Here is a 27,156-nt window from a genome sequence, read left to right as displayed (position 1 = left end):
AGTCGAAATGTCATTCCCCCCGCCTAGGAAGCTTTATCCTGACACCAGTCTTTTACAGCAACTCTGGCATTTTCCCTTGTCACAATTGTGCCACTAGAAATATTTCAAGAAAAAACATTAAATTTTACAACGTGGGGAAACAAGCTGTTATAATTAGGTTTGGATTAGACTCCATCAGGAATCCTCCACATTCCAGTCTCATCCAACCTCGCTGACATGTAGGGAGAAAAAACCTTCACCCAGGCTCCTGAGACCCAAGCCGAGCCGCCCCTACGCTGTGCCGCCGAGCCCGGACTGACTCATTTGGAAGGGGAAGCTCTGCAGGAGGGCGTGCCTGCCTGTGCGCAGGCGCAGCTTGAGTTTCTCCTTTACAGGAAGGAGCTGACAGGAATTCTTGTGGAAACGACAGAGAGTGCACACGGGCACAGTGGACACTTGGGTGCCAGGTCCAGGGACACGCGTGACACTCGGACAACCATCCTGAGCCCCGCATGTGCTGGGGATGGAGAGGAACGGGCCCGGCTGGGGCTTCAGAGCTGCTTTCCTGTCAAACAGCCGCTGGCTGAACAGGGAAGAGAGGACCGCAGAGGCGGTGACCTTGACTGCCCTCCACCCCTGGCCTGGACGCCAGCCGAGTCGAGCCGCTGGGCGTGATCTCTGCGGGCTCCTGCGGCTGCCCACGCCATCCGTCTCTACTCCTTGGGTGATCCTTTGTGTGGTGATCACACACATTTAAGGGACTTGGTATTCAAAACCGCAAGACCTGCCCAGCAGGAAACCCTCAGTTCAAGTACAGACAGGAATTGGGATAATCTCATAATCCTCGCTCTCGGGATACTGTAGTGACAGCGAACCACAGATTTTAAACACAAACAAGAGAGAAAAGCTGGAGATGCCGGGGATCGAACCCGGGACCTCATACATGCAAAGCATGCGCTCTACCACTGAGCTACATCCCCCAACCTGCCTGCTACTGCTCCTGCAAATCTCTGCTACACTTCACTTGCACGGGACTTTTGACCATCCTCTTTTATTTTAAGCTTTTAAATCATTTTCCTCTTTAAGATTGTTCACACAATCTTGCAACTAAAACGATAGCTTTACTAGAACTAAGGACCAGAAAGAAAAATAGAATTTCTTTTCTGGCTCAGCTTTCTGAGTGATTTCGGGTTTGAAGACTTCATCTTCCCTGGCCCCTTGCTCTGGGTATTAAGATGAGCAGACACAAAGTTTCAGATCAGATCAAAGTGACCTATATGCAGTGTGTTTAGAAACATCACAGTGAAATGCCTTTATGCAATTAATATATACTGATAGAGAGGAAGAGAGATAGGAAGGAAAGAAAGAGAAAAGGAAGGAAGGGAGGGAGGAAGTTTGTTTCAGCCCAGAATCAGGGCTCAAACTTGGAGGAAGGTGTAAGGTTTTAGATGAGAAAAGCACCACGCAGAGAGGAATAAAAGATTGACAGCAAAGTTTATTGGGGGTACACTCCCAGGTGAACTCCCAGGTTGGATCAGAGAGGTCGCACTGAGTGCAGTTGTAGCAGAGCTTTTATAGGCAGGGTAAAAGTAGCACTTGTAGTGATCAGGGACTTGTGGCATGTAGCTTGTTTTGCCAGTTTGAGCAGTCTTAGGCCAGTGCACTGGAAGAATGGTTGACTCAGATGGTGCTTTGGGGTAGGAACGTGGTCTTTCTCAGCAGCAGCCTTTTCCCCTCGCAGTGTGACATTTTTCCCAGCTGCCTACTTCCTCCAGCAACCTGACAGAAGGCACTCAGGGATATTCCGTAGAAAAGAGCCTTCATTTATCTCTCATTGTCTTGTGGTTCTGGGCTTTGAGTTCAGGACCTTACAGCTTGCTTGGCTTGTTTGCTGCATTGTCACTCTACCTCTTAGGCCATACCTCCAGCCTGCCATTTTGCTGATTAATTAAAGAAGTTTCTCAGCCTTTTCTACCAGGCTTCCAGGGGGGTCATAGGCCCACTGATTGACAGCTTTACCTTTTCTCACCAGCCTCAAGATTCCTTGAAGGGAAGTACAGGCACTTGCTGTGTGGACACCACACCCTAAAACTGTCCAGTGGATGGCCCTCGCTGGCCACCAGCGCGCTACACCTCCTGGTGCTGGGCGCAGTGGCCAAGAGCCTATCCACAGCACCTCCCCTCCCTCCCCAGCTTGTGAGGGAGGTGAATGAGGGGTGTAAGCCCCCAGGTGCCTCCTGAGCCGGCTGAGCATCTCCTTGGCCCTGGGTGCGAATCGGCCTATTTACTGCATTTTGAGAGAGAGCTGAATGGCTGGGAGGGGGCAGAGCCGTTGAGCCAAGCAAGCATCCTAGGCCCTCCTTTGGCATCCGTGAGGACCCTGCAGAGAGACCTGGCCTGGTGTGTGCCCTTCCTGAGGCTCAGGTGCAGGGCTGTGCGTCCCCTCTGGGGGCCCTTCCTGAACAAAGCTCTGAGATCCAAGCAGGGCTGCCACCCACCCTGAGATCCAAGCAGGGCTGCCCGGCCCCCGAGATCTAAGCAGGACTGCCCCCCCCCCCCCCTCAGATCCAAGCAGGGCTGCCCTCCCTGTACAAAGCCCTGAGATCCAAACAGGGCTGCCACCCACCCTGAGATCCAAGCAGGGCTGCCCACCCCCCCTCCTCCCTCAGATCCAAGCAGGGCTGCCCCCCCTCCTCCCTCAGATCCAAGCAGGGCTGCCCCCCCTCCTCCCTGAGATCCAAGCAGGGCTGCCCACCCCTCCTCCCTGAGATCCAAGCAGGGCTGCCCACCCCTCCTCCCTGAGATCCAAGCAGGGCTGCCCACCCCTCCTCCCTGAGATCCAAGCAGGGCTGGCCACTGCCCCCTCTCCCTGAGATCCAAGCAGGGCTGCCCACCCCCCCCTCCTCCCTCAGATCCAAGCAGGACTGCCCCCCCTTCCTCCCTCAGATCCAAGCAGGACTGCCCCCCCTTCCTCCCTCAGATCCAAGCAGGACTGCCCCCCCTTCCTCCCTCAGATCCAAGCAGGACTGCCCCCCCTTCCTCCCTGAGATCCAAGCAGGACTGCCCACCCCTCCTCCCTGAGATGTAAGCAGGACTGCCCACCCCTCCTCCCTGAGATGTAAGCAGGACTGCCCCCCCCCTCCTCCCTGAGATCCAAGCAGGGCTGCCCACCCCTCCCTGAGATCCAAGCAGGGCTGCCCACCCCCCTCCTCCCTGAGATCCAAGCAGGGCTGCCCTTCCCCCCCCAGATCCAAGCAGGGCTGCCCCCTCCCCGCCCCCCCTCCCGCCTGCATCGGTCCCCCTCCCCCCTACACAAAGCCCCGAGACCCAAGCGGGCGCGGCGGGCTGGACGGCAGAGGACCGGAAAAAAAAAAAAAAGCGCGGAAACCTCCCCGTCGGGGAATCGAACCCCGGTCTCCCGCGTGACAGGCGGGGATACTCACCACTATACTAACGAGGACGGCCGCGCAGGCCTCCTCGGCGGCCGCCTTCAGGGAGAGGGCGCGCTGGCCGCGCGGGTTCCGGGGCGGGGACCGCCTGCCCCCGCCCGCCCCCCGCCCCCGCCCGCCCCGCAGCCCCCGCCCCCCGCCCCGCCCCCGTCCGCCCCGCAGCCCCCGCCCCCGGCCCCCGCCCGCCCCGCAGCCCCCGCCCCCGGCCCCGCCCCCGGCCGCCCCCCCGCCCCCCCCGCCCCCGCAGCCCGCGCCCCCGCCCCCGCCCCGCCGCCCCCCCCGCCCCCGCCCCGCCGCCCCCCCCGCCCCCGCCCGTCCCGCAGCCCCCGCCCCCGGCCCCCGCCGCCCGCCCCCCCGCCCCCGCCCCGCCGCCCCCCCCGCCCCGCCGCCCCCCCCGCCCCCGCCCCGCCGCCCCCCCCGCCCCCGCCCCGCCGCCCCCCCCCGCCCCCCCCCCCGCCGCCCGCCCCCGCCCCGCCGCCCCCCCCGCCCCCGCCCCGCCGCCCCCCCCCGCCCCCGCCCGTCCCGCAGCCCCCGCCCCCGGCCCCCGCCGCCCGCCCCCCCGCCCCCGCCCGTCCCGCAGCCCCCGCCCCGCCGCCCCCCCCGCCCCCGCCCCGCCGCCCCCCCCGCCCCCCCCCCGCCGCCCGCCCCCGCCCCGCCGGCCGCCCCGCAGCCCCCGCCCCCGCCCCGCCGCCCGCCCCCCGCAGCCCCCGCCCCCGGCCCCCGCCCCCCCCCCCCGCCGCCCGCCCCCGCCCCGCCGCCCCCGGCCCCCGCCCCGCCGCCCGCCCCCGGCCCCCGCCCCGCCGCCCGCCCCCGCCCCGCAGCCCCCGCCCCCCGCCCGCCCCCGCCCCGCAGCCCGAACCCTCGGACCCAGGACGAGGCGCGACGGAGGGGGGGGGGGAAGGAACCGGAGAGCCCGCGGGCCCCGGGGGGCGGGCGGCGGCCCCGGCGGGGGGCTTGCCGTGGGGGGTGGGAAGGGAGGGTCCGCCCGCCCCGCCCCCGGTTTCCCTCTCTCTGCGCAGGAAGAAAAGAAACTGCCGAAACCCGGGATCGAACCAGGGACCTTTAGATCTTCAGTCTAACGCTCTCCCAACTGAGCTATTTCGGCGGCCGACGCGCTGCGCTCGCGCCCGCTCTCCTGAGGTTCCCGCCGCCCCGCGCCGCCTTCGCCGCGGCCGCGGGCTCCGGGCGACCGCGCCGGCTCGGGTCCCAGTCCCGCTCCGGGCGGCACCAGGCCCGGTCCCGAGGTGCAAAACAAGCCGCGCGCCTCCCCGTCGGGGAATCGAACCCCGGTCTCCCGCGTGACAGGCGGGGATACTCACCACTATACTAACGAGGACGGCCGGGCAGGCTGCGCCCGCGCCGCCAGGAGAGGTCCGGCCCGGCCCGCGCCTGCGCCCCGCCGCGCCCGCGCCCGCGCCGCCAGGAGAGGTCCGGCCCGGCCCGCGCCTGCGCCCCGCCGCGCCCGCGCCGCCAGGAGAGGTCCGGCCCGGCCCGCGCCTGCGCCCCGCCGCGCCCGCGCCGCCAGGAGAGGTCCGGCCCGGCCCGCGCCTGCGCCCCGCCGCGCCCGCGCCGCCCGGAGAGGCCCGGCCCGGCCCGCGCCTGCGCCCCGCCGCGCCCGCGCCGCCCGGAGAGGCCCGGCCCGGCCCGCGCCTGCGCCCCGCCGCGCCCGAGCCCGCGCCGCCAGGAGAGGTCCGGCCCCGCCGCACTTCCCCAGGTTCCCTCCCCCCCTCCCCCTCCCCTGGCCCCGCGCCCCTCCGCCCATCACGGTGCTCCGCAACCCGGTTCCCGCCTCGGGGATGTAGCTCAGTGGTAGAGCGCATGCTTTGCATGTATGAGGCCCCGGGTTCGATCCCCGGCATCTCCATAGCTCCTTTTGTTTCTCCCCAGACCTCACACAGGCCTGGAGGGCTGACCGCGAATGGTGCGCTCCCCGCGCCCGGGCTTGGGCCTCACCTGCACCCCACCCTCCACAGCCTTTCATTTTCCTGTCCTGGGTCTTGAACTCAGGGCCTGGGCGCTGCCCCTCAGCTCTCGGCTAGCACTACACCTGAGCCACACGGCCACTTCCAGCCTTTTCTGTGTCTGAGGGAGGCATGGAACCCAGGGCCGCCTGCACGCCAGGCACTAAAGCAGTCCCAGCCCCCCACAGGCTGTGAAGACCTCCCATCCGGAGAGAGCCATTGGATGCTGCCACACTGGAGATTTCCCCAGACTTCCTGACCCTGTGACACAAGCGTCTGGGGTCCACTCTCTCCCCAGCACCATGGAAAAGTTGTGTTCCTCAAAGCGCAAAGAACCACCAGTGAGAGACTGTCATGTCATTCACCTGCAAATGGCCCTGGCCTTTTGCATAACTTTTAGATCAGTGCGTGGCTCACACTGCCACAAGGTGGAGAGCCTGTGTCCATCCACAGATGAATCACACAGTACAGTCCACGGCAGAATACAATTGAGCCACCAGAAGGAGCAAGCTGCAAACCTGTACTACATTGTACTACAATGGCCAGCCCTGGAAATGTGATGCTAAGTGAACACAGAATGGACACAAGAGTCAGAGCTGGGGACCAGTGCCACGGTTTATTTGTGCCAGCCCAGCGGCCAGGTCTCCACTTTCGCACATCTTTTTTGCATGTGGCTGATGCTCTACCACATGACCACACCTCTGTCTGGCATTTTGCTGGTTACAGGGGATGGACTCACTGAGGACTCTGGCTGGTTGGCCCAAACAGAAACGGCTAAAAAGCAAAATAAATCTTTCTTCTTAGGTTGACTGTCACGAGTCAGGAATGTGTCCAGATTTGCAGTCGGAGCTGTTCCTGCCTTGCCCCTTCTACCTCAGCCCAAGAGGCAGGAGGGAGGGAGCAGGATCCCAGACAGGTGACAGAAGTCTGCAGTCCTGGCCAGCCAGGGCTGCCCCTGCTGCCCTCTGGGACAAGTGCCCAGTCCCTGGTGCATGGGCATTCCAGGATGGAGCGCCGAGGGTGGGCAGGGCTGGAGGTGTGCCTGCTGCCCAGGGCAGCCACACCGCTGGCGAAGTCTGCCAGCACCCCCCCTGAGGTGACCCGCATGAGGTCCAGGTAAGATGGGTTCCACTCCAGTGTGAACCCGTGGCTGGCATCTCATCGCCCATCTGTGTGCATAGGCGGGGGTGTGGACGGCTGGTCGTGGCGGTGTCCAGTGCCGAGCAGAGATGTGAGCCTGGGCGGCAGGTCAGCGGTCAGAGTTGGGTGGGCGGCCAGTCCTTCTCCACGCTGCCATGCATGGCCTGCGGGAGCCACTCGCAGTACTCGGCTAGCAGGTCTGCAGGCAAGAGGAGGATGGCGTCAGGGTGTCGGGCTGGGCCCTGCCACACCAGCCCCGGCTCCAGCCCTGCACACTCACACTTGGGGTTTCTCTTCCAAGCAGCCAGCAGGGCACCCCGGCAGTCAGTGTGTTCAGCTACGAGGGCTCGTAGCAAACTCTCGGTCCTGGGCTGCAGCCTGCAGGCGGAAGGCAGCTGTGAACAGTTGGCTCGGCCCAGAGAAGGGAGAACACGCCTCAGGAGAGGGTGCTCCCTGCCCAGCTAGCAGGAACCCCAGGGTACAGGCAGGCCCCTGTTCCTGGTGAGGTCCACCCTCACCACCCTGCGGGGGCTGACCCTTGCCCCTCTCCCGGCCCTGAGGAGGGCAGAGCTCATCACAGCCTCGTGTGCGCTCCGGCCTCCAGAACTGTGAGGGAGGCCTGCTGCCTCGCCTCCCACCGTCACAGCCTCCCAGGCCATACCTGGCCCAGGTCTTCAGCATTGTGTTGGGGCTGGACAACAGAGAGCCCTTGTAGGAGGCCAGCTTGGGGAACACCTGAGGAGAGGGCACAGCATGGGTGAGCCCCGGGGCACTTGGCCACACCTCCAGAGGGCAGAGCGGGCGCCTACCTGGCCCTCCAGCAGGAACCGGGCAAAGTGCTTGTAGCAGTCCAGGCCTTCTGGAAAATCCACCTGGATAGCAGGCAGTGCCCAGCCGACTCGATCTAGGGGCGGAGACAGTGAGCAGGGGTCCTTCCCGCCCCACCCTCCAGAGACACTAGAGGGTCAAGGCCAGCGGGTGACACCCCTCAGCCCGGAGACGGGGCCGACTCACAGAACACACTGGTGCGGTGGCACTGCACCCGGCCTGTCTCAGGACAGTAGGTGGGGGGCGGGTCCTCCAGGGGTGTGGAGAACTGGCAGTAGGCAGGCAGCAGGGCTGGGATCCACTGGATCTCCACAGTGGAGATGCCTGGGAGAGGCAGAGAGGGTGTGTTATGGCGGTCACCCCAGGTGGGTCACGGCCAGCTCAGTGGCGCCACCTGGGTGCGGAGGCCTGGTACTGCAGGTACCTTTCATGTACATCTTCGTGGTCTCCACAATTTCCTGGTAGACCACAAATTCTGGGAGTTCTCGGAAAAGGACGGAGCTGGGGTGGATGAAGACCGGGTCATCTAGGAGAGGGGTCTGTGGGAAGTGAGGGGGTGGCTTGAGTCAGGGAGACACCGAACACCATTGCCCAGTGTGTTACACTAGGAGCTTCTTGGTGTGGCTCAGACCTATAATCTGAGGATTCTAGTTCAAAGTCAGCCTAGGCAAAAAAGTCCATGAGAGTCTTATTTCCAATTAACTACCAAAAAAGCCAGAAGTGGAGCTGTGGCTCAAGGGGTAGAGCCTTGATTCAAAAAGTTCAGGGATGCCGGGTGGCGGTGGCTCACGCCTGTAATCCTAGCTACTCAGGAGGCTGAGATCTGAGGATCACGGTTCAAAGCCAGCCCCGGCAGGAAAGTTCGTGAGACTCTTATCTCCAATAAACCACTAAAAAAACCGGAAGTAGTGCTGTGGCTCAAGCGGTAGAGCACTTGCCTTGAGCTGAAGAGCACAAGAACAACGCCCAGGCCCAGAGTCCAAGCCCCACAAACTACCAAAAAAAAAAAGTTCAGGGAAGGTGGCTCAGTGGTAGAGTGCTTGCCTTACATGCATGAGGCCCTGGGTTCCACTCCTCAGCACCACATAAGCAGAAAAAGCCGAAGTGGGGTTATGGCTCAAATGCAAGCTAGCCTTGAGCTGAAGAGTGCAGGGATAGCACCCGGTCCCAGAGTTCAGGCCCCATTACTGACCAAAAAAAAAAAAAAAAAAGTTCAGGGATAGGCTCAGGCCATGAGTTCAAGCCCAATCCTGCCAACCCCCCCCCACCAACCCACCATAAAACTAAATTGGGCTCTATTTGGCTCAGCTGGGAACTGAACTCAGGTTCTTGAGCTTACTAGGAAGGTGCTCTACCAGCTGGATCACACTCCAGTCCTGAGTGCTGAGCTGTTAATGGCTGTGATCTGCTGTGTTGCTGGCTAGCTGTGATCTGCCGTGTTAATGGCTGGCTGTGATCTGCCGTGTTAATGGCTAGCTGTGATCTGCCGTGTTGGGGCTAGCTGTGATCTGCCGTGTTAATGGCTGGCTGTGATCTGCCGTGTTAATGGCTGGCTGTGATCTGCCGTGTTGGGGGTGGCTGTGATCTGCCGTGTTGGGGGTGGCTGTGATCTGCCGTGTTGGGGGTGGCTGTGATCTGCCGTGTTGGGGGTGGCTGTGATCTGCCGTGTTGGGGGTGGCTGTGATCTGCCGTGTTGGGGGTGGCTGTGATCTGCTGTGTAAACGGCTGTGATCTGCCGTGTTGGGGGTGGCTGTGATCTGCCGTGTTGGGGGTGGCTGTGATCTGCTGTGTAAACGGCTGTGATCTGCCGTGTTGGGGGTGGCTGTGATCTGCCGTGTTGGGGGTGGCTGTGATCTGCCGTGTTGGGGCTGGCTGTGATCTGCCGTGTTGGGGCTGGCTGTGATCTGCCGTGTTGGGGGTGGCTGTGATCTGCCGTGTTGGGGGTGGCTGTGATCTGCTGGGGTACAGGTGAGGTGGCCCGCCCCGCCCCTCACCAGGCCTACCTTGTAAGCGTTCCTCCACTTCTCGTCCAGCAGCTCCTCACTCTGCACCCTGCGGGCCAGGTGGTCGCCCAGGCCGGCTGCCAGGATCTGCCGCAGATAGGTCACCTGGCTCTCAGTGGGCGGCTCCATCTTGGGATCCACAAAGAGCCCCACCTCGGGGCACACGGCATTGACTGGGGGAGGCCCGGGGTGAGTCAGGGCTTGCCGTGCCCCAACTTCTGCAAGGCCTCATGGCACTTGGGTCCCAGTCCCACTGAGCCAGAGGCCAGAGGCCAAGCCCTCAAGGAAAGGGGTGACCCAAGGATTCAGGGGGGCTCCCCATAGGGGGCAGAATGGCCTCATCTGTCCCCATTCCTGCCTGGGGACCTTCAAGAGGAAAGTGGGCTCCAGGGGACAGCAGGAGGGAGGACACCGCCATGGTCTGATGGCAGGACCGTCCAGCAGCGGGTGAGCCCCGGCACCACCTACCCACGGTGGTCAGCTGACCGCGCAGGCGCCGAGTCTCCAGCATGGCCTTGTACCGCAGCCCGTTGGTCTGGCAGAACTCAGGAGAGCAGCCAGCGTACTCACAGGCACCCACCGCACCTGAAGGGCAAAGTGGGGTGTCCTCTCCTGCTGACCTCACCCGGGCCTCCTCGGGGCCACCTCCTCACCTCACCCCACCAACTGGCACCAACCTAGCAACACCATGAAGTCCCCAAGCTTCAGAGAGGCCCCCTGGCCAGCCCAGGCTCTCTTGATCTGGGCCACCCGGGCCCGCCGGCTCTTCAGTGCCACAAGCTCGTCGTCGCTGGCGGCAGGTCTGTGAACACACACACAGGAGGCCCGGGGCTCACCTGGGAGCAAGAAGTGTGGCACCGAGCAGCACTCATCTTTAAGTGGAGAGAGCCAGGTACACGATTCTGCGGAGGCTGAGGTGGAGTGAGACCCCATCTCAACCACTACATAAGATCCTATCCCAGACTTCAAACGACAGAGCTTGTGCCCAGCACGCGAGAGCCCATGTCTGCCTCCCGGCAGTGCACCCTGAGAAAGCAAAACTTGTCTGAAATAGCCAAGCGCGGGTGGCTCACGCCTGTAATTCTAGCTACTCAGGAGGCTGAGATCTGAGAATCACAGTTCAGCCAGCCCGGGCAGGAAAGTCCATGAGACTCTTCATCTCCAATTGAACCACAAAAAGCCAGAAGTAGAGCTGTGGTCCAAAAAGCCAGAAGTAGAGCTGTGGTCCAAAAAGCCAGAAGTAGAGCTGTTGTTCAAGTGGTAGAGTGCTCACTTGAGCTGAAGTGCTCAGGGACAGCACCCAGGCCCAGAGGTCAAACCCCATGACCGACAAAAAGATGAATAAAAAAAGTTAAAAAAAAAAAAAAAAGAGAGAACAACTTGTCTAAAAGAATCAGCCAGCCGGCAACACCTCTGAGCTAATTTTGTTAGGAGCTCAGTGAACTTCACGTTCTTAGTACTGGCTTCTTCAGTGCATCTGCTGCTCTCTATTTTGGGGCCTGGAAGGAGCCTGGGCTGCATGGGCACGGCCAGGCCAGGCTCCTACACTGAGCCACTGCAGCCCGTGATCCCAGAGCTCTCCCTCCACCCTTCAGACGTGTGGGATGGTGTTCAGCTGCCCACCTGAGGCCAAGCACCAAAGGCTCAGGGGGCCCCAGAGGAACACACAAAGCCAGCCCTGGCTCCCGAGGCTCGGCTGGCACACCACGCACCTGTCCAGCTCCTCAAACAGCTCCCGCACGGTCATGGCCGACACAAGGGCAATGGCATAAGGCAGGCAGCCGTGCTGCCGGCTCAGCGCCAGCATCTTGGCATACCGAGGTGCCACGGGGAAGGCGGCCATGGTCCGGCCCAGCGCGGTGATGGGGCAGCTCAGCCGCGAGCTCTGCAGCTGCTTCATCCTGTGGAAGGCCGGAGTGGGTGCGTGCCAGGGAGCGGCCCAGAGCTATGGGGCAGGCCTGCTACCCCCGCCCCCTACCTTGCTCCTTTCGGGGGCGCCTGCAGGGCTCCCAGAGCGATGAGCAGCTCCTCAGCGGCAATGAGGGCCTCCACAGAGGGAGGCGTGGGGAAAGGGAAGTTGATGACCTGGGCACGGGAGACATGGGTGCTGAGGATGTGCCTGGGCTGGCCTGGCCCCGCCCCCGGCTGCAGCCCCTCCTCTGAGGACCTGGATGCCCCAAAGCAGTCACAGTAACCCCAGAGTCGCTGTCCCTTCATCCAACACTCGTCCTGAGTACCACCAAGTGGAACCTGCGGTGACCGCCTACGACCACGTTTGCATGGCCCTGACCACAGACAGCTAACACAGATAGCATGAGAGCGGAGCTCCGGGCCAGCTAGGACAGGAGACGCGGGGCTGGGCACCAACCTTCTCAATGTTGAGAGCTTTCATCTGTAGGATCAAGTCCTCCACCGGCCTGCGTGTGATTTCTGGGGGAGGAAACTGCTCAAAGTCCGCGAAGACCGCAGAGGAATACAGCCTGAGCGAGAGAAGCCAGGGCCGGCAGAAGTCACCACCTCCGCTCCCAGCCCAGGGCCCTCAATCGCCCGGGTGGCTGTGGGTGTAAAACAGCCCGCCACCTGGTGGCGCCCGGCAAAGCCAAACACAGTCCAAACACAGCTACTGCCCACCTCCTCCCTGGAGTGAATCCTATGCTTTCTACTGCTTAACTTGAAGCCAGCTAAAAGAACTTCAATAACAGAATTAAAAATAATGGATGCCAGTGGCTCAGGCCTATAATCCTAGCCACTCAGGGGGCTGAGATCTGAGGATCTCAGTGCCAAACCAAGCTGGGCAGGAAAGTCCCTGCGATTCTTATCTCCAGCAAAAGCTGGAAGTGGAGCTATGGCTCAAGTGGTGAAGTACCAGCCTTGAGCACAAAAGCTCAGAGACAGTACCCAGGCCTTGAATTCAGGACTGGCTTGAATGATGGGATGGATGGACGGACGGACGGACACACACACACACACACACACACACACACACACACACACACACAGTTCACCACAACAAACACCATCCACACCTAAATCCATCGGCTGCCCAGTGGGCAACCTATGGGGACTTGTACACATAAAAAATGCATCAACCTGGGCTGGGAAGGTGGCTCGGTGGTAGAGTGTTTGACTTGTATGCATGAGGCCCTGGGTTCAATTCCTCAGCACCACATACACAGAAAAAGTTGGAAGTGGCGCTGTGGCTCAAGTGGTAGAGTGCTCGCCTTAGGCTGAAGAGCTGAGGGACAGCGCCCAGGCCCAGAGTTCAGACCCCACGACCAGCCACAAACAACAAAATAAAAAAAAATGCATCAGCCACCAGGCACCAAACAAACCCCTAAAACATGCATCAGAAACAACTCAGACATGCGGAATGGCATGTGAGAAGCGTGGGCGCATGGCCGACACTCATGCTGAGCCACACACGGTCACATGGTGTGACACTCCGCTCCCACGGGATTTCTGGAACTGGCCCCGCCATGGAGAGCCACCGGTGGCGCGCACAGGCCCCTGCTGGGGTTCAACCCCATTGTGCTGCAGAATGGCAGCCCCTGAGCAGATATTTGAAAACAGTGCAGACTTCCCTGGAGGGTTGTCCACCCAGAATCCCAGCACAAAGACAGAAACAACATGCATGTGTATACACGTCACGGGAGCCAGGAAGGAGGAAGGGGAAACTCCTGATTCCTGGTTCTTGGCGCCCGCTGGGAACACACTGGCCCACCTGTAGCAGTGGCCGGGCTCGGTGCGGCCTGCCCGGCCCGCCCGCTGGTCAGCTGATGCCTGCGAGACCCAGGTGACGCGGAAGGATGACACGCCGGTGACACGATCATAGTAGCGCTTCTTGACCTTGCCACAGTCTACCACGTACTTGATGCCTGGGATGGTGAGGGACGTCTCGGCCACGTTGGTGGCCACGACGCACAGCCGAGCCCCCTCTGGGGGAGGCCTGAAGACCTGGGTGAGGAGCAGGAAAGGCAGTACTGGAACCAGGGAGAACTCCGGAGCCACAGGACCTCCGAGGGCTCAAGCTCCCAGGAACAACATGGGCAGGCAGGCTTTTACCTCTCCCAGGAGACCTCCCAAGATATGGGGAGACAGCTGGGTGATAGACGGGCTGAGATGGGCTCCACTGCATCACCATTAAGGGCCCTGACACGCGGCGGACACCCTGACTCCCTGTCTGCCCCCCAGCGCCTTTACCTGCGCCTGCTTCTCGGGGGCCAGCAGAGAGTACAGCGGGAGCACGTGGAGGGGCAGGGAGGCGTCTGGCTGCTCACCTGCAGGGAAGAGGTCTGCCGTCATCAGCTGGGACAAACCCCAAGGGCGGGAGCCAGTGGCTGGCTCCCCCGGAGGGCTGTCCCCACAGCTGCTGGCTGCCCGGCACCTCCCACCCGCTGCCATGCCAGCCTGGGCAGGCGTTTGCGCTCAGCACAGTCGTGCAGGCGGGCGGACCGGCGAGCTCCTGACGGCTGTCCTGTCAGGCCCAGGCCCGTCTACCTGTCCAGAACCCTACAAATAGGGCTTGCAGCAAGGGTGGCAGCCTGTGCCACCCACACAAGCATCAGGGCCTGCAGCTGCCAAGGGCTCAGGAAAGGTCACGCTGAGGCAGATGGGGCACCCGGGGAGGCTCGCCAGCCAGGGGGCCCTGAGTCCCACCACAGGCCCAAGACCCGGGACGGGGCCTGGGGCTCAGCACACAGCCGCTGAAAGACGAAGACCCAAGGAACTCAGCCAGGATGCCCCAGCAAGCCGCAAGCCGCACCTCCCTCAGCACCATCTTCGTCCCCCAAGTCCAGGTCCAGGTCCGAGCCCAGGGCTGCCTCCTCGTCGTCCATCTCCGCCTCGCGGTCCTCATCGCCCTCACCCGCGGGCAGCACCGAGTAACTGTCTAGGCTGATCTGGGGCAGTGCCTGTGCCAAGAGGACACCCACACAATGGACCCTGGCGACCCTGGGGTAACCACGCTCTGCGGAGATCCAGCCTTCTACGGAGAAGCCATACCCACCACCCACGGAGCCCCCCGGAAACCGGCCTCTGGCTCAGCCTCTCACCTAAACACTGGGGACAGCCACGGGCCTCATCTCCCCCAGCTGTGGGAAGAGCAGCTGCCCGGGAACCACAGGAGCTTCAGGAGAAGAGGCCACCAGGGGGACCCACGTGCCATGGCACCATGCCTGCACGGCACCACAGGGCAGCCCTTCCTGGCAGCCAGGTTTGGCAGTGGATACACCCCACTTGGCCTGCTTCCCAGCACCCTCACAGGACCTCCTCAGGACTTCTGGAAGGCTCATTAGAACATGCTGCCAATCTTCCTCCATCTCACAGCTCGAGTTGAGAGCTGTCCCACTGAAGTTTGTGTCACAGGGAAGGTCGGGGAACCTTCTACAATAGTGCAGTCTAATATATCAGCCCCTTGTGGCTGCTGGCCCCTTAAGATGGGTCTGGGCCACATATCAAGATTTTTATTTATTTATTCTTGTCAGTTGTGGGGCTTGAACTCTGGGCCTGGGCACTGTCCCTGAGCAATTCAGTGCAAGGCTAACCCTCTACCACTTGAGCCACAACGCCACTTCCGGTTTTCTCAGTTGTTTATTGGCGATAAAGAGTCTCACAAACTTTCTGCCCGGGCTGGATTCAAACTGTGATCCTTAGATCTCAGCCTCCTGAGTAGCTAGGATGACAGGCGTGAGCCACAAGTGCCTGGCAGAACTAGAGTTTCAACTGAACTTACTTCTACCTAAAAAGCCGTTGTCCCGCATCGCACAGGTCCCAGAGGCCTGCCACATACACATACCGCTGCCCGCGCCTTCTTGGCCCGTGCTCGAGACTTCTTAAACCTCCGAACTTCTTCTGCGGAGTCCTTCTCCTCCTCCTCTGAAAAGGTGAGCAGAAGACCCTGAGTTCAAGCCCATGACCGACCAAAACAAACAAACAAAAGCCAGATGCTGGTGGCTCATGCCTGTAAGTGGCACTGTGATAGAGCTAGCCTTGAACAAAAGAGCTCAGGGACAGCACCCGGGCCCCGAGTTCAAGACACATGACCAACAAAGAGTAAAAATACAAAATGAAAAGGCAAAGGCGGGACAGGCCTTTGGCTGCACTGTCGGGTCAGTTATGGTGGGGCAGGAAGGTATTAAGGCACAGAGCTCCCAGAGAAGACTGAGGCAGACAGGCACCCCAAGAAGGGTGCGGGCGGCCTAGGCGCTTGCTTACCTTGTGGCCTGCACCTGCGGGCTGGGAAGGCCTTTCGGAGCCTCCGGCACAGTGCGTGCACCTCGGCCTGCCCGGTCAGAAACACCAGGATGCCGCCTGCAGAACAGCAGCCAGCCATCAGCTTGGTTGGTTTGCAGCAAGCATCTGCCAGGCCTGCCTAGATGCCAGGCCAGAGTCACAGGGCACCAGGGGAGCAGGTGCCCCAGACCCGCGGGGCAGCCAGGAGCTAGCACCAGCCGGGATACAGGAGAGGACCCAAGGACAGACGCGGTCCCAAAGCCACCTGGCCAGCCTGCCTCCGCCCCCCCCCCCCCGCCCCCCATGGGCCAGCACCCCACCTGCTGGCAGCATGCGGTGGATCTTGCAGGTCTTCCGGAAACACTCGCCCGCATAGTCCTCCAGCGGTGTCCGCTTGTTGAAGTGCACGGTCACCGGGAACTGCCTGGCCTCCACCTGCAGGGAGCATGCTGCAGCCAGGCTGCCGCAGGCCTGCTGTCCCCGACCCTGCTGGCTCCCAGGGGGTGGAGGTGGGGACGGGCCAGATGGGGGTCCCTCGGGTAGGCCTCACCTTGATGACAGGCGGCGGCTGGGAGAACAGCCGTGAGTTCTGGGTGAAGTCCTCCACCCGCAGCGTGGCTGACATGATGAGCAGCTTCAGCGGCAGGCGCCTCTGCGGAGGACAGACTGTGAGCACGCGTGGCTGTGACCTTGCGACCCAGCCTCCCCCTGGGCAAGCAGCGGGGGAGCTCTGTGCCCAGGGAACACCAGGTGATGGGCGTCTGCCTGTCCCCACAGCCAGGCCAGGCTTGCACGTGCACAGGTATGCAGAAGGGCCGGGGCACAGGTTCCGGGGACACAGCTGCAGTCACGCTGAGTGTGCTGGGCCTGGGCTTCAGCGAGAAGCTAGACTCAGGCCCCCCGGGGTGGGGCTCCCTGGCCCCTCAGCAGCTGGGCTCTGCTCTCAATCTCTTGTGCTTGTAAACCACAGGCCTCAGTGCTTAGGAGGCCCAGGTCATCTTTGGCGAATGAAAGCCAAGGTTGTGGCCACATGACCCCACTGCCCTTCCACCCCCTCCACCTCTGGCTGTTCCCCGACACTTCCAGCATCAGCCAGCCCAGTGGGACAGAGCGCCTCCTACCCGACAAGACCTGGCATCAGGAGGAATGGCAGGTGCCACGGAACCTCCCAGCCGTGATGGCTGGCACAGAGCTGGCCATGACCCAGCATGAGACACAGAAGCCTGGCCCGCCTGCTGACAAGTGGTGGCCCCTGACGGCCCACGCCGGCTCCTGTGCTACCTTGGCGCGCAGCGTCACGATGCGGGACAGGAGCCCGATGAGGATGTCGGTGTAGACACTGCGCTCGTGCGCCTCGTCGACGATCAGCACCCGGTACTGCTTCAGCAGGAAGTCCTGGGGAGGTGGGGTCACAGATCACACTGAGCAGCCCAGTGGCCGGAGACCCCCTCTTGGCTTGGGAGAGGGCTCTGTACCCTCGGCAGGTCGCTTTGACCAGACCTATTTCCTCTCCAGACAAATGGGGACAACATGAGCCACATCCCGGGGTCCCCGGCAGCACCCGGGGTCTGCCCGTGGAGCGCAGGCTGAGGCTCTAGACGCAGAGCTGTGGGGCGGAGTGCAGGAGAGGGAAATGAGCCGGGCCATACAGAACAGCCCTGGGGCCTCGACGGCGAGAGGACTGGGGTCACCCATGCTGGCAGCAGAGGCTACAGAAGCCCCCCTTGCCACAGAGCCTCTCTCCACATGGGCCTGTGTGCTTTTGGGGACATTAAGTCACCCCTTGAGACCAGCATGCCAGTCCTAGGGTGTCTCAACTCCCCGGGAGCCTCCGGAGGCAGCGGGCATGAGCCGCGCTGCTGGCCACAGGCTCTGGGAGAACACAGCACAGCTCAAAGGCCAAGTGCCGTGAGGATCTTCTGAGCACCCGGAGAGCAGGTGAGCGCATCACTGAGGCAGGGCCCGCACAGCAGCACATACACACACCTAGCACAGACAGTGAGACCAGCCTGAATAACACCACACGGGCACATTTCAAGCCACCTCCCGGGCACCGGCCACATGGGATGTGGCTCTAGTGCACTGTGCAGTTTCAGCTTCAAAGCAAATCTACGAAGAAGGCATCAGTATACTGAGGCTCAGAGAGGTCAAGGAATGTGCCAGAGGTCACACTGCTGTGAGCAGGAAGAGTATTTTGCCAAGAGGTGGAACGGTAACCGAGGCAGGGGTGATGCGCTGACCCCCCCCCATCCTTGTCCTGCGAGAGCTGGAACCAACCTTCTGGATCTCCTTGAGCAACACGCCATCCGTCATGAACTTGACCCTGGTGTCTTCAGTCACATTCCCTTCATACCGGATCTGGTAGGAGACGACCCTGCAGGGACAGAGCCACAGCCACAGCCACGTGGTGCTGAGGACGGCGGTGGAGGAGGCCGGCAGCATGCATGGCCAGGGCTGCACCTCTGTCCCCCAAGACCATGTGCATGGCCTGGCCAGAGCTGGGCTGGAGAAACCACGGAGCCCCCCCCCACACACACACACACAGCCACACCGAAGGGCACACAGCAGCCCCGCCACCGGCCTCGCTCACCGCTCTGACAGATTCATCTCCTTGGCCACTCGCTGGGACATGGCCATGGCGGCCACACGGCGGGGCTCTGTGACTCCGATGATGCTGTGGTTGCTGGGGAGGGAGGGACATCAGCCTGGGACCCCACCTGTCTGTCCGCAGCCACTGTGCCTTGAACCCCGCCGCGCAGGGACAGACGGGAAGGAATGACTCCAGGTCCACCCAGGAACCCTGTGGCCAGCTTTGTAGCAGCTGTGGCTGGGATCAGCGGGCACTTCCTAGCTGGCTGTGCAGAGGTGCTGGGGGCCTGGAACCACACTGTGGGAAAAGAGGCCCTGTCCTCGTCCTGGGAAAGGCCAAGCCAGAGACCTTGCTTCATCCCAAACAGTGATGACCTTTCACTTCCGAAGCACGCCAATGTTCACTTGGAAACCATGCTTCAATTTTAGAGTGCTTTGCTTGGGCTGGGATGAGGCTCAGTGGCAAAAGCGCTTGCCTAGTGAGCACAACATCCTGGGTTCAATCCCCAGTACCGAAAAAGGAAAGACAAAAAAATGTGTGAGCTGGGAATGTGGCTTAGTGGCAGAGTGCTTGAATAGCATGCACTGGGTTCCATTCCTCAGTACCACATACGCAGAAAAAGCCAGAAGTGGCGCTGTGGCTCAAGTGGTAGAGTGCTAGCCTTAAGCAAAATTAGTTCAGGAAGGGCTGGGAAGGTGGCTCAGTGGTAGAGCGCTTGCCTTGCATGCCTGAGGCCCTGGGTTCGATTCCTCAGCACCACATAAGCAAAAAGAAAAAAGCTGGAAGTGGTGCTGTGGCTCAAGTGGTAGAGCGCTAGCCTTGAGCTGAAATGCTGAGGGACAGCGCCCAGGCCCAGAGTTCAGGCCCCACGACTGGACCCCCCCCCAAAAAAAAAATTAGTTCAGGGACAGCACCCAAGCCCCGAGTTCAAGCTCCAGGACTGGCCAAAAAAAAAGCTGTGCTAGGTGACAGTGGCTTACACCTGTACTTCTAACCTTTTTCAAAAGGCTAAAATCTAAGAATTCAAGGTTCCAAGCCCGCCTGAGCACAGACTTTTTTTTTTTGGCCAGTTGTGGGCCTGAACTCTGGGCCTGGGTCCTATCCTTCAGCTCTTCAGCTCAAGGCTAGCACTCTACCACTTGAGCCACAGCGCCAAGTATAGACTTTTATCTCCAGCCAAAGACCAGAGTGAAGTTATAGCCCAGAGATAAGAGCGCCAGCCTTGAACACAAAAACTAAGCAAGAATGCAAAGCCCTGAGTTCAAGTCCCAATACTAGTACAAGAAATAAAAGTACAAAATAGTGTATACAAAAACCAGAAAACAGGGCTGGGAAGGTGGCTCAGTGGTAGAGCGCTTGCCTTGCATGCATGAGGCCCTGGGTTCAATTCCTCAGCACCACATAAGCAAAAATAAAAAAGCCAGAAGTCGCACTGTGGCTCAAGTGGTAGAGTGCTAGCCTTGAGCTGAAGAGCTGAGGGACAGCGCCCAGGCCGAGTTCAGGCCCCACAACCGGAACTACCCCCGCCCCCCCCCCCCCCAAAAAAAAACCAACCCAGAAAACACTAAAAACACAGGGTGGCCTGTGAGTGGATGTGCCGACATGGCGTGTGGTCACCATGTCCTGGTGTGGCCTCCTGTGACACTGAGGACCTGTGTGTCAGTTCCCCGTGACCACGGCCATGCCGTGCCAGGGCTGGTGGCGCCAATCTGCCAGACACGCAGGGCCTCCCCACCCTACCCCCGTCTACCAGGGAGCCTCCAGGGGCCCGAGCCTGCAGGTTTCATTTGGGTAACCTCAGTCCAGCTAGTACATGGTCAGCAGACAGCCTGGCGTTGAGGCTGGGCCGCCTTCAGGGGTGAGTGGCCGACAGCCTGCTGGGGCAGAGGGGGGCTGGGGCGGATCTGTGCTGCAGCCCCCCACATCCCTCTGCACCACCCCATGCCCTATGATGCTGGGTGTGCCTTGTGTGCAAGGCTGGCTTGTCCCATGCCCTTGTGGGCCAGGCCCGTGTCCTCAGAGCCCCTCATCCAGGAGCTCCGGGGCAGCCATGAGCAAGTCCACAAGCCAGACAGCAAGGTCACAGTGCTGGGTGTCAGGAGAGGTCTCAGTGCCCGACAGGGCCATCGGCTGCCCAGTGGGACTGGAGCTGGGGTTACTTGGGCCTGTCCCCCCATTTCCCCCCCCCATCACGTGCCTCTCTGAAGCACTCATACTAGGGTCAAACAACCTCAGGTTTCTGAGGATTAAGTTAGAGGAAGGGAGCAAAGGCAGACTCGGCCCACCGTGCCCAGCCCTACCTGCTGTAGCCCGCTTCGTAGAGGAACTGCGGCACCTGCGTGGTCTTCCCACTGCCCGTCTCCCCGCACACGATGACTACTGGGTGCTCGGCCACGGCCTCCATGATGGTTTGCTCCTCTGAGAGGATGGGCAGCTTGAGCCGCTCCTCCTGTGCGGGGTGGGGACAGAGACCGCCAGGTGACACGGCATCGGGTGATAGGTGGGGGGAGGGCAGGGAGAAGTGGTAGAGCCGGGCTCTGGGGAGTCTGCCTGAGGTCAAAAGGGGCCCCTTTCTGCACGCTTACCCCCACCCACACACCGAGAGAGAGAGACAAACCTGCATTTCGGGGGTGCGGTTCACGGGCACAAACACCGCGGGCTTGGCGAGGGGCCTCGGCCGGGTGGCGGCAGGCGCTGGGGGCCTGGCTGTGGGGGGCTGACTGGTGGCCACTGTGTTCCCATCCCCAGCCCCAGGCAGAGCCGGCGGCAGCTGAGCCGTGCCCGTGCCTGTACTGGTCTCTGGCTGGAGGGGGTCAGGGACCTCGGGCTCAGAATCCCCCGAGGACTCTGACTCCTCATTGGAGGACGGCTGGTGGTGGCGCTTGCGGCCAGCCCCACTCAGGCTGCTGATGCCCTGACCCTGGGCGGCCAGCTCGGCGGGCTTCCTGCCGGAGGGAGGGCAATCTAAGCACAGCCTTCCTGCCAAACGCACCATGGCTCTCGAGCCCCCGCAGGTCAGCTACTGAGGACCTGACCTCACAGAGTGAACCCCCTGCCTTCCCACGCCGATCTGATCCAGACTCATTTGCCTCAGAGTTGTAGTTGTTTGATGACTTCACTCCCTCGGAAGTGCTCCCAAGGGAAAAGCACTGGCTTGTGCCCTGCCTGTCTCCAGGGTTCGGAGTCAGGACAGTTTGAACCCAGCTTTTGAAAGCTCCAAGCACAGGGGCTGGGAATATGGCTTAGTGGTAGAGTGTTTGCCTAGCAGGCATGAAGCCCTGGGTTTGATTCCTCTGTAACACATACACAGAAGAAGCCAAAAGTGGCGCTGTGGCTCAGTGGTAGAGCGCTTGCCTTTCATGCATGAGGCCCTGGGTTTGATTCCTCAGTATCACATAAGCAGAAAAAGCCGGAAGTGGCGCTATGGCTCACGTGGTAGAGCGCTAGCCCTGAGCTGAAGAGCTCAGGGACGGTGTTCAGTCCCCACAACCGACAAAACAAACAAATAAAATCAAGGATAACCTTGAACAAAAGGAGCTCAGGGACAGTGCCCAGGCCAAGAGTGTCAAAACAACAAGAAAGAAAGAAAAAAAAAGCAAGCTCCAAGAACGGAGCAGGCGGAGGGTGAGGTTCGGTAGGGAAGAGAGGCTATTCTCTGCAACACCAACCTAGGGCAGCACTGCTGTCCAACTGCCAGGACCATGCAGTAAACGGGCTTCAAGTTGCAGTTGTTGGTACTGAGATAGGAACTACACTCACTCAACTTGTTTGCTCATGGCTAGAACCATTTGAGTCACGTCTCCAGGTTTGGCTTTTGGCTGTTTTTTTAGACAGGGACTTTTCTGCCTGGGCTGACTTCCATTTGTGACCCAGGACTCAACCTGAGTGGCCAGGATTACAGCTTCCATTTGTGACCCTCCAGGTCTCAGCCTGAGTGGCCAGGATTACAGGCATGAGCCACTTGGCTTCTTTGTCTTCCCCAGGAGATTCCGTAAGGCCTCCCCAGGCGCTGGCAGACAGGGGAGATCTGGATAGGGAAGGTGGCTCACGGTTTGGTGTGGTACATGCGGTCCCCTGTGCCCAGCTTGGATGTGGTGTAGAAGAGCCTCATCTCCGCCTCTGACACCTGGACTTCACTCAGTTTCTGCAGCATCTCTGCTCGCTGGGAACAGGAACAGGGCGTCAGGGCCATGTGGGAGGGAAGGAAGGTCAGCAGAACTCCAGTGTCCTAAAGCAGCACTGTGCAAGCCGCCTGGTCAGCACCTGCAGGCTGGGGACCTTTTCCTCCTCCTTCATCCCAGCTATGGGACAAAGCTCGTGGCAGCACTGTCACAGATGAGGCCTGTCGGTGGCCCAGACACCCACTAGCCAAGGTCTGGAGTGTCCTGTGGGCACTGCGGCTCAGCCCTGCTGTACTGGAGGGGCAGTGGTACTGCCGATGGGCCTGTACTGAGGGCCAGGGCCCAGGTGACCCAGCCACCCTTACGTGAAGAAAAACCACAACCTGATGGTATCGACCCACCACTTCCACGAGCCCAGAATCACACAAGTCGACGGATTCGGGCACTTGAACTGTGTCCTGAAGGGCAGCCACTGCCACATGTAGCCATTCCCATTTTAATTGATCAAAATCACCTCAAATGACAAATTTAATTCCTCACTCACAATGTTTCAGGGACTCAAATGCCACTTGTGGCTAGTGGCTAATGTACCAGACTATGCAGACAGAACATTTCCCCTGTTCCAGACAGGTTTGCTGGAGATAAAGAGTCTCACAGGAGAGGGGCTTAGGAAGGTGGCTCAGTGGTAGAGCGCTTGCCTTGCATGCCTGAGGCCCTGGGTTCGATTCCTCAGCACATAAACAAAAAGAAAAAAGCCAGAAGTGGCGCTGTGGCTCAAGTGGTAGAGCGCTAGCCTTGAGCTGAAGAGCTGAGGGACAGCGCCCAGACCCAAAGGCCCCACGACCGGAACCCCTCACCCCCCCCCCCCAAAAAAAAAAAGTGTCACAGGAGAGTCTTGCTCCTGGGACCATGCCTGGAATACAGCACCCCCATCCCCACCCTCCCTGCCCGCGTGCCATAGCTCGGTGTACCTGGCTCTTCTTCTCCTTTTGCTCTAAGACCCTCTGCAGTGCCTTCTTCTCCTTCTTGGTCAGAGGCTTCTTCTCCTTCTTGGACAGGGGTGGTGCCTTGGTCTTTTTTTTCTTTCTCCCAGGCAGGACAAGTGCATTGCTTGCATCCACTCCTTTCAAGGTGTCTTTGTCTGAAAGAGACAAGCCTGCTTTACCACAGCCCAGAAGCCAGTAAGGGTGGCTGCAGTTCATGCCAGGCCTGCTCCAGCTTCCCGTGCCTCTACAGCACTCTAGATCCATTCTAGAACTACTTGGTCATATTCTTGTTCAGTTCCTATAATGTTATTCCTGATCTACAGCAAGTGCTGGGATCTCTCCTGCATTCCTACAAGGCCAGTGGCTCATTCTTTACTATCTGCTCAGTTGTGCGATCTTCCTATGATAAAACAGCACGAGAGATTTGACTCTACCAATGGAGTAATTTGAACCATACAGGCTACCTCATCTGCTCCCATTCCGTAGTTCCCAGACCATTTTCTGTTCTCTCCATTAATGGGACATCCGTGTGAACACACATACACATTGTGGTATTTCAAAAGTTTCTCACCGGTGGCTTATGCCTGTAATCTTACTCAGGAGGTTGAGGGCTGAAGATCGTGGTTCAAAGCCAGCCTGGGGCAGGAAAGTCTGTGAGACTTTTTTTTTTTTTTTGGGGGGGGGGGGGGGTCCGGTCGTGGGGCCTGAACTCTGGGCCTGGACATTGTCTCTCTGCCCTTCAGCTCAAGGATAGCACTCTACCACTTGAGCCACAGTGTCACTTCCAGCTTTTTTTTCTGCTTATGTGGTGCTGAGGAATCGAACCCAGGGCCTCATGCGTGCAAGGCAAGCGCTTTACCACTGAGCCACCTTCCCAGCCCCTGTGAGACTCTTATCTCCAATAAAACCACTAGAAAACTGAAGTGGCAATGTGGCTCAAGTGATAGAGTGCTCACCTTGAGCTGAAGAGTTGAGACAGCACCCAGGCCCAGAGTTCAAGACCCACCACTGACCAAAAAAAAAAAGTTTATGAAGCTGGGGTTCTGGTGGCTCACTGAACCTATGTCCTAGCTACTCAAATCTAGCAGATATTAGTTCAAAGCCAATTTGGGCAGGAGAATCCTTGAGATTCCATCCCGGACTAACCAGCAAAAAGTCAGGCTGGAGGCATGGCTAAAGTGTTAGCCCACCAGCCTTGAGCAAGAAAACCAAGTAATTTCAAGCCCTAAGCTTAAATGCTAGTTACAGCTGGACATGGGTGGCTCATGCCTGTAATCCTAGCTACTCAGAAGGCTGAGATGTTTGCATGGAAGTTCAAAGGCAGTCCACGCAAGAAAATAAGACTCTTATTTTCAATTAGCCACCAAAAAGTTGGAAGTAGGGCTGTGGCTCAAGTTGTACAGCATCATCCTTTAACAACCACCACCACCAACAACCTAAGGACAGCACCCGGTTCGTGACTTCAAGCCCCAGTACTTCGGGCTTTCTGTTGGCCAACTGGGAATGTTTCCTGAGTCCTCCTGCCCGGGCTGGCTTTGACCCTGATCCTCAGATCCCAGCCCTCAGATTAGCGAGGATTACAGGCTGGCCCCGCGGGCCTACTCGGGAAGGAGGATCCCGGAGCACATCTTGGCCTCTCTCTTCCTTGTAAGTCGAGGCAAAGGGCGTCCGGCTGCCTCTTCTTCCCCGCGGTCGGCACGGGATCGCGTCCTGCCCGCGGCAGGCACGCCCACCGGCACGGGCTCCCGGCGGGCCCGGGCCGAGCGCGCACGCAGGGCCCGGGCAGGGCCCGGCCGGCCGGGGGCGGGACGCCGCGTGGTGGGAGCCGTGGGGCCGCCTCGCTTTCTGGCTCAACCCCCCGCGCCATCACCGTGGGGCCGGTCCCCTCTGGCTTTTCGGCCGGGCGGCCCCGGCCGGGGACGGCGAGGCGGCGGCGCGGCTCGGGCCCGGCCCGGGCCGCCCCTCCCTCCAAGCGCCGGCCGCGCGCCCCGGCGCCTCACCTCCCAGCTCCAGCCGCACGGGCGGCGGCTCGGGCGCGCCCCGCGCCGGCCGGGGCTCCGCCTGCAGGCGCCCCTTGACGTTGTAGCGCCGGCGCAGCTTCCCCATGGCGCCAGCAGCCGCGCGCGGATCCCGCCACGGCCCCCGCGGCTCGGATCCCAGGCCCAGCCCACGTGGGTTCCCACACCCGGATCAGCCCGCGAGACTTCCGGGGTCCGCTCTCGCGAGAACTTGCGCTCGCGGCGGCGCCGGCCGGGGGCGGAGCTTGGGGCGGGGCCTCGCGCGGCGAGGCCAGCGTGGGGCGTGGTCTATTTAAATGAGGAGGGCGGGACTCGCAGTGCTCGTTGCCTAGTAAGAAAGCATAAAATATTTCCATCCCAGACAAAAGATCTAAAAGAAGAAAGCGTTTATTAGCTTAAAGCGCTCATTACCGCGTCACGTCGGCCGAGGTGCGCTCGGAAGTAATGCATTTCCGAGGCTGTAATTATCTTGCAGCTCGAACAGTTAGATCGCACCAGTTTTCTTTTCTGTGAAAAATACGAATGCCTTTAGGTGAACATTTAAATTATATCACAAAGAGATGAAGTTAAATCCTGTCACAAAAGTTCAGAATTTTAGAAATGATAAGGATAGTGTATACGTTCCCTCCCACATCCAAAAAAGAAAAAAAGTAACACCCGGAAGAAAAGGGACCCAGAGAGATAGTCAGTGATCCTGGGGTGCAGCTGGACAGGAAGAATAACTTCATGTTCTACACCCCGGTAGGGTAGCAAGAACTGCATGTGTATTTCAAAATAACTAGTACAGTCCGGTGCTGCCGGCTCCCATCTGTCATCTTTGCTTCTCAGGAGCCCGATATATGAGAACTGAGCAAGGCCCCAGATCTGATCCCCAACACTGCAAAAACAAACAAAATAGATGAAAAAGGAAAGAAAAGAAGGGGGAAAAAAAGAATAAAAAAGAGTCGAGGGTTTTTTGTTTTTTTTTTGGGGGGGGAGGGTCTGGTCGTGGGGCCTGAACTCTAGGCCTGGGCGCTGTCCCTCAGCTCTTCAGCTCAAGGCTAGCACTCTACCACTTGAGCCACAACACCACTTCTGGCTTTTTTCTTTTTGCTTATGTGGTGCTGAGGAATCGAACCCAGGGCCTCATGCTTGCAAGGCAAGCGCTCTACCACTGAGCCACCTTCCCAGAACAGGCTATTTTGATTTGCATATGTAAGGGAGATAATAATTTCTACCTTCTGAAGTTTGGATAAATTATTGTTTATGAAACAGATATAGAAGATAACAGGAGAAAAATAGCTTTAATTTTGTGCATGCGCACAAAAGAGCGAGAAGGGTGAGAGTCAAGTTTTCATCATGGCTAGATCCAGGATCCTGGAGGAAGAATCCGGGAGACAAAGGTCTTCTGTGCAGATCAAGTTGTTCCTCGGTGGTAGAGGATAGAATAGGGACTGGCCTGTGCTAAGGTCCATAAAGAGGACTCAGTGGATAAAAGAGTTCCAGCTCACAGGAAGTCCTGCTCTGTGCCTGTGCTTCCCCAAATTCTGTGGGTTGCAGTAACCAGCCAAGCAGAGCTGCGAACTTGGGGTGCTGTTTCCTGGACTCCTTCAGAAGCATTACTTTTTTAGAATGCATTACATTTGATGTGGTGGGTCTTAAATCTTTTTTTTTTTTTTCCAAGTCACCTGGCTTGAACTCTGGGCCTGGGCGCTATCCCTTAGCTCTTCGGCTCAAGGCGAGCACTCTACCACTTGAGCCACAGCGCCACTTCCGGTTTTCTGGTGGTTCATTGGAGATCAGAGTTTCACAGATTTTCTTGCCTGGGCTGGACAGTGATCCTCAGATCTCAGCCTCCTGAGTAGCTAGGA

At 59.9% G+C, this 27,156-nt stretch overlaps 1 protein-coding gene and 4 non-coding genes across 7 annotated transcripts; 1 reads left to right on the top strand and 4 right to left on the bottom strand.

Annotated features, from left to right (window-relative positions):
• Positions 1-887: 887 nt before the first annotated feature.
• Trnaa-ugc lies at positions 888-959 on the bottom strand. Its single transcript has one exon. It is a non-coding gene; the product is annotated as a tRNA-Ala (tRNA).
• A 3,501-nt stretch (positions 960-4,460) lies between these two features.
• On the bottom strand, positions 4,461-4,533 carry Trnaf-gaa. Its single transcript has one exon. It is a non-coding gene; the product is annotated as a tRNA-Phe (tRNA).
• A 159-nt stretch (positions 4,534-4,692) lies between these two features.
• Trnad-guc lies at positions 4,693-4,764 on the bottom strand. The gene has a single exon. It is a non-coding gene; the product is annotated as a tRNA-Asp (tRNA).
• Positions 4,765-5,220: 456 nt separating this feature from the next.
• Trnaa-ugc lies at positions 5,221-5,292 on the top strand. The gene has a single exon. It is a non-coding gene; the product is annotated as a tRNA-Ala (tRNA).
• A 694-nt stretch (positions 5,293-5,986) lies between these two features.
• On the bottom strand, positions 5,987-25,440 carry Dhx37 (DEAH-box helicase 37). 3 transcript variants are annotated; one of them, XM_042669091.1, is made up of 27 exons: positions 25,289-25,440; positions 23,274-23,443; positions 22,231-22,343; positions 20,799-21,126; positions 20,482-20,630; positions 18,182-18,274; positions 17,869-17,965; positions 16,873-16,986; positions 16,142-16,243; positions 15,912-16,026; positions 15,574-15,669; positions 15,155-15,234; positions 14,123-14,270; positions 13,561-13,637; positions 13,082-13,314; positions 11,725-11,840; positions 11,339-11,441; positions 11,073-11,261; positions 10,038-10,162; positions 9,829-9,945; positions 9,361-9,533; positions 7,782-7,896; positions 7,544-7,681; positions 7,339-7,433; positions 7,191-7,264; positions 6,810-6,907; positions 5,987-6,728 (listed from the first exon to the last, which is right to left on the bottom strand). In XM_042669091.1, exons 1-27 carry the CDS (start codon positions 25,392-25,394, stop codon positions 6,646-6,648), a joined length of 3,447 nt encoding a protein of 1,148 aa, XP_042525025.1. In that variant the 5' UTR covers positions 25,395-25,440; the 3' UTR covers positions 5,987-6,645. The 3 variants fall into 3 exon arrangements, with proteins under 3 accessions (XP_042525025.1, XP_042525023.1, XP_042525024.1); XM_042669089.1 differs by having other exon boundaries at positions 11,339-11,445; positions 11,729-11,840; XM_042669090.1 differs by having other exon boundaries at positions 9,361-9,536; positions 9,832-9,945; positions 11,339-11,445; positions 11,729-11,840.
• Between the last annotated feature and the right edge of the window lie 1,716 nt (positions 25,441-27,156).

This window comes from Dipodomys spectabilis, unplaced genomic scaffold (assembly GCF_019054845.1).
Source record: "Dipodomys spectabilis isolate Male_0828 unplaced genomic scaffold, ASM1905484v1 ptg000480l, whole genome shotgun sequence".
Lineage (NCBI taxonomy): Eukaryota > Metazoa > Chordata > Mammalia > Rodentia > Heteromyidae > Dipodomys > Dipodomys spectabilis.
The sequence above is the reverse complement of the archived record's forward strand: the minus strand, read 5'-3'. Positions and strand labels throughout refer to the sequence as shown.

Excerpts from the sequence above, each read along its gene's own strand:
- Dhx37 (XM_042669091.1), bottom strand. The coding sequence starts at position 25,394 with ATGGGGAAGCTGCGCCGGCGCTACAACGTCAAGGGGCGCCTGCAGGCG. Across the intron at positions 16,244-16,872 it reads TCGTGACGCTGCGCGCCAAG|AGGCGCCTGCCGCTGAAGCT; the intron begins GTAGCACAGGAG and ends TGTCCTCCGCAG. Across the intron at positions 7,265-7,338 it reads GGTTCCTGCTGGAGGGCCAG|GTGTTCCCCAAGCTGGCCTC; the intron begins GTAGGCGCCCGC and ends CCCTCTCCTCAG.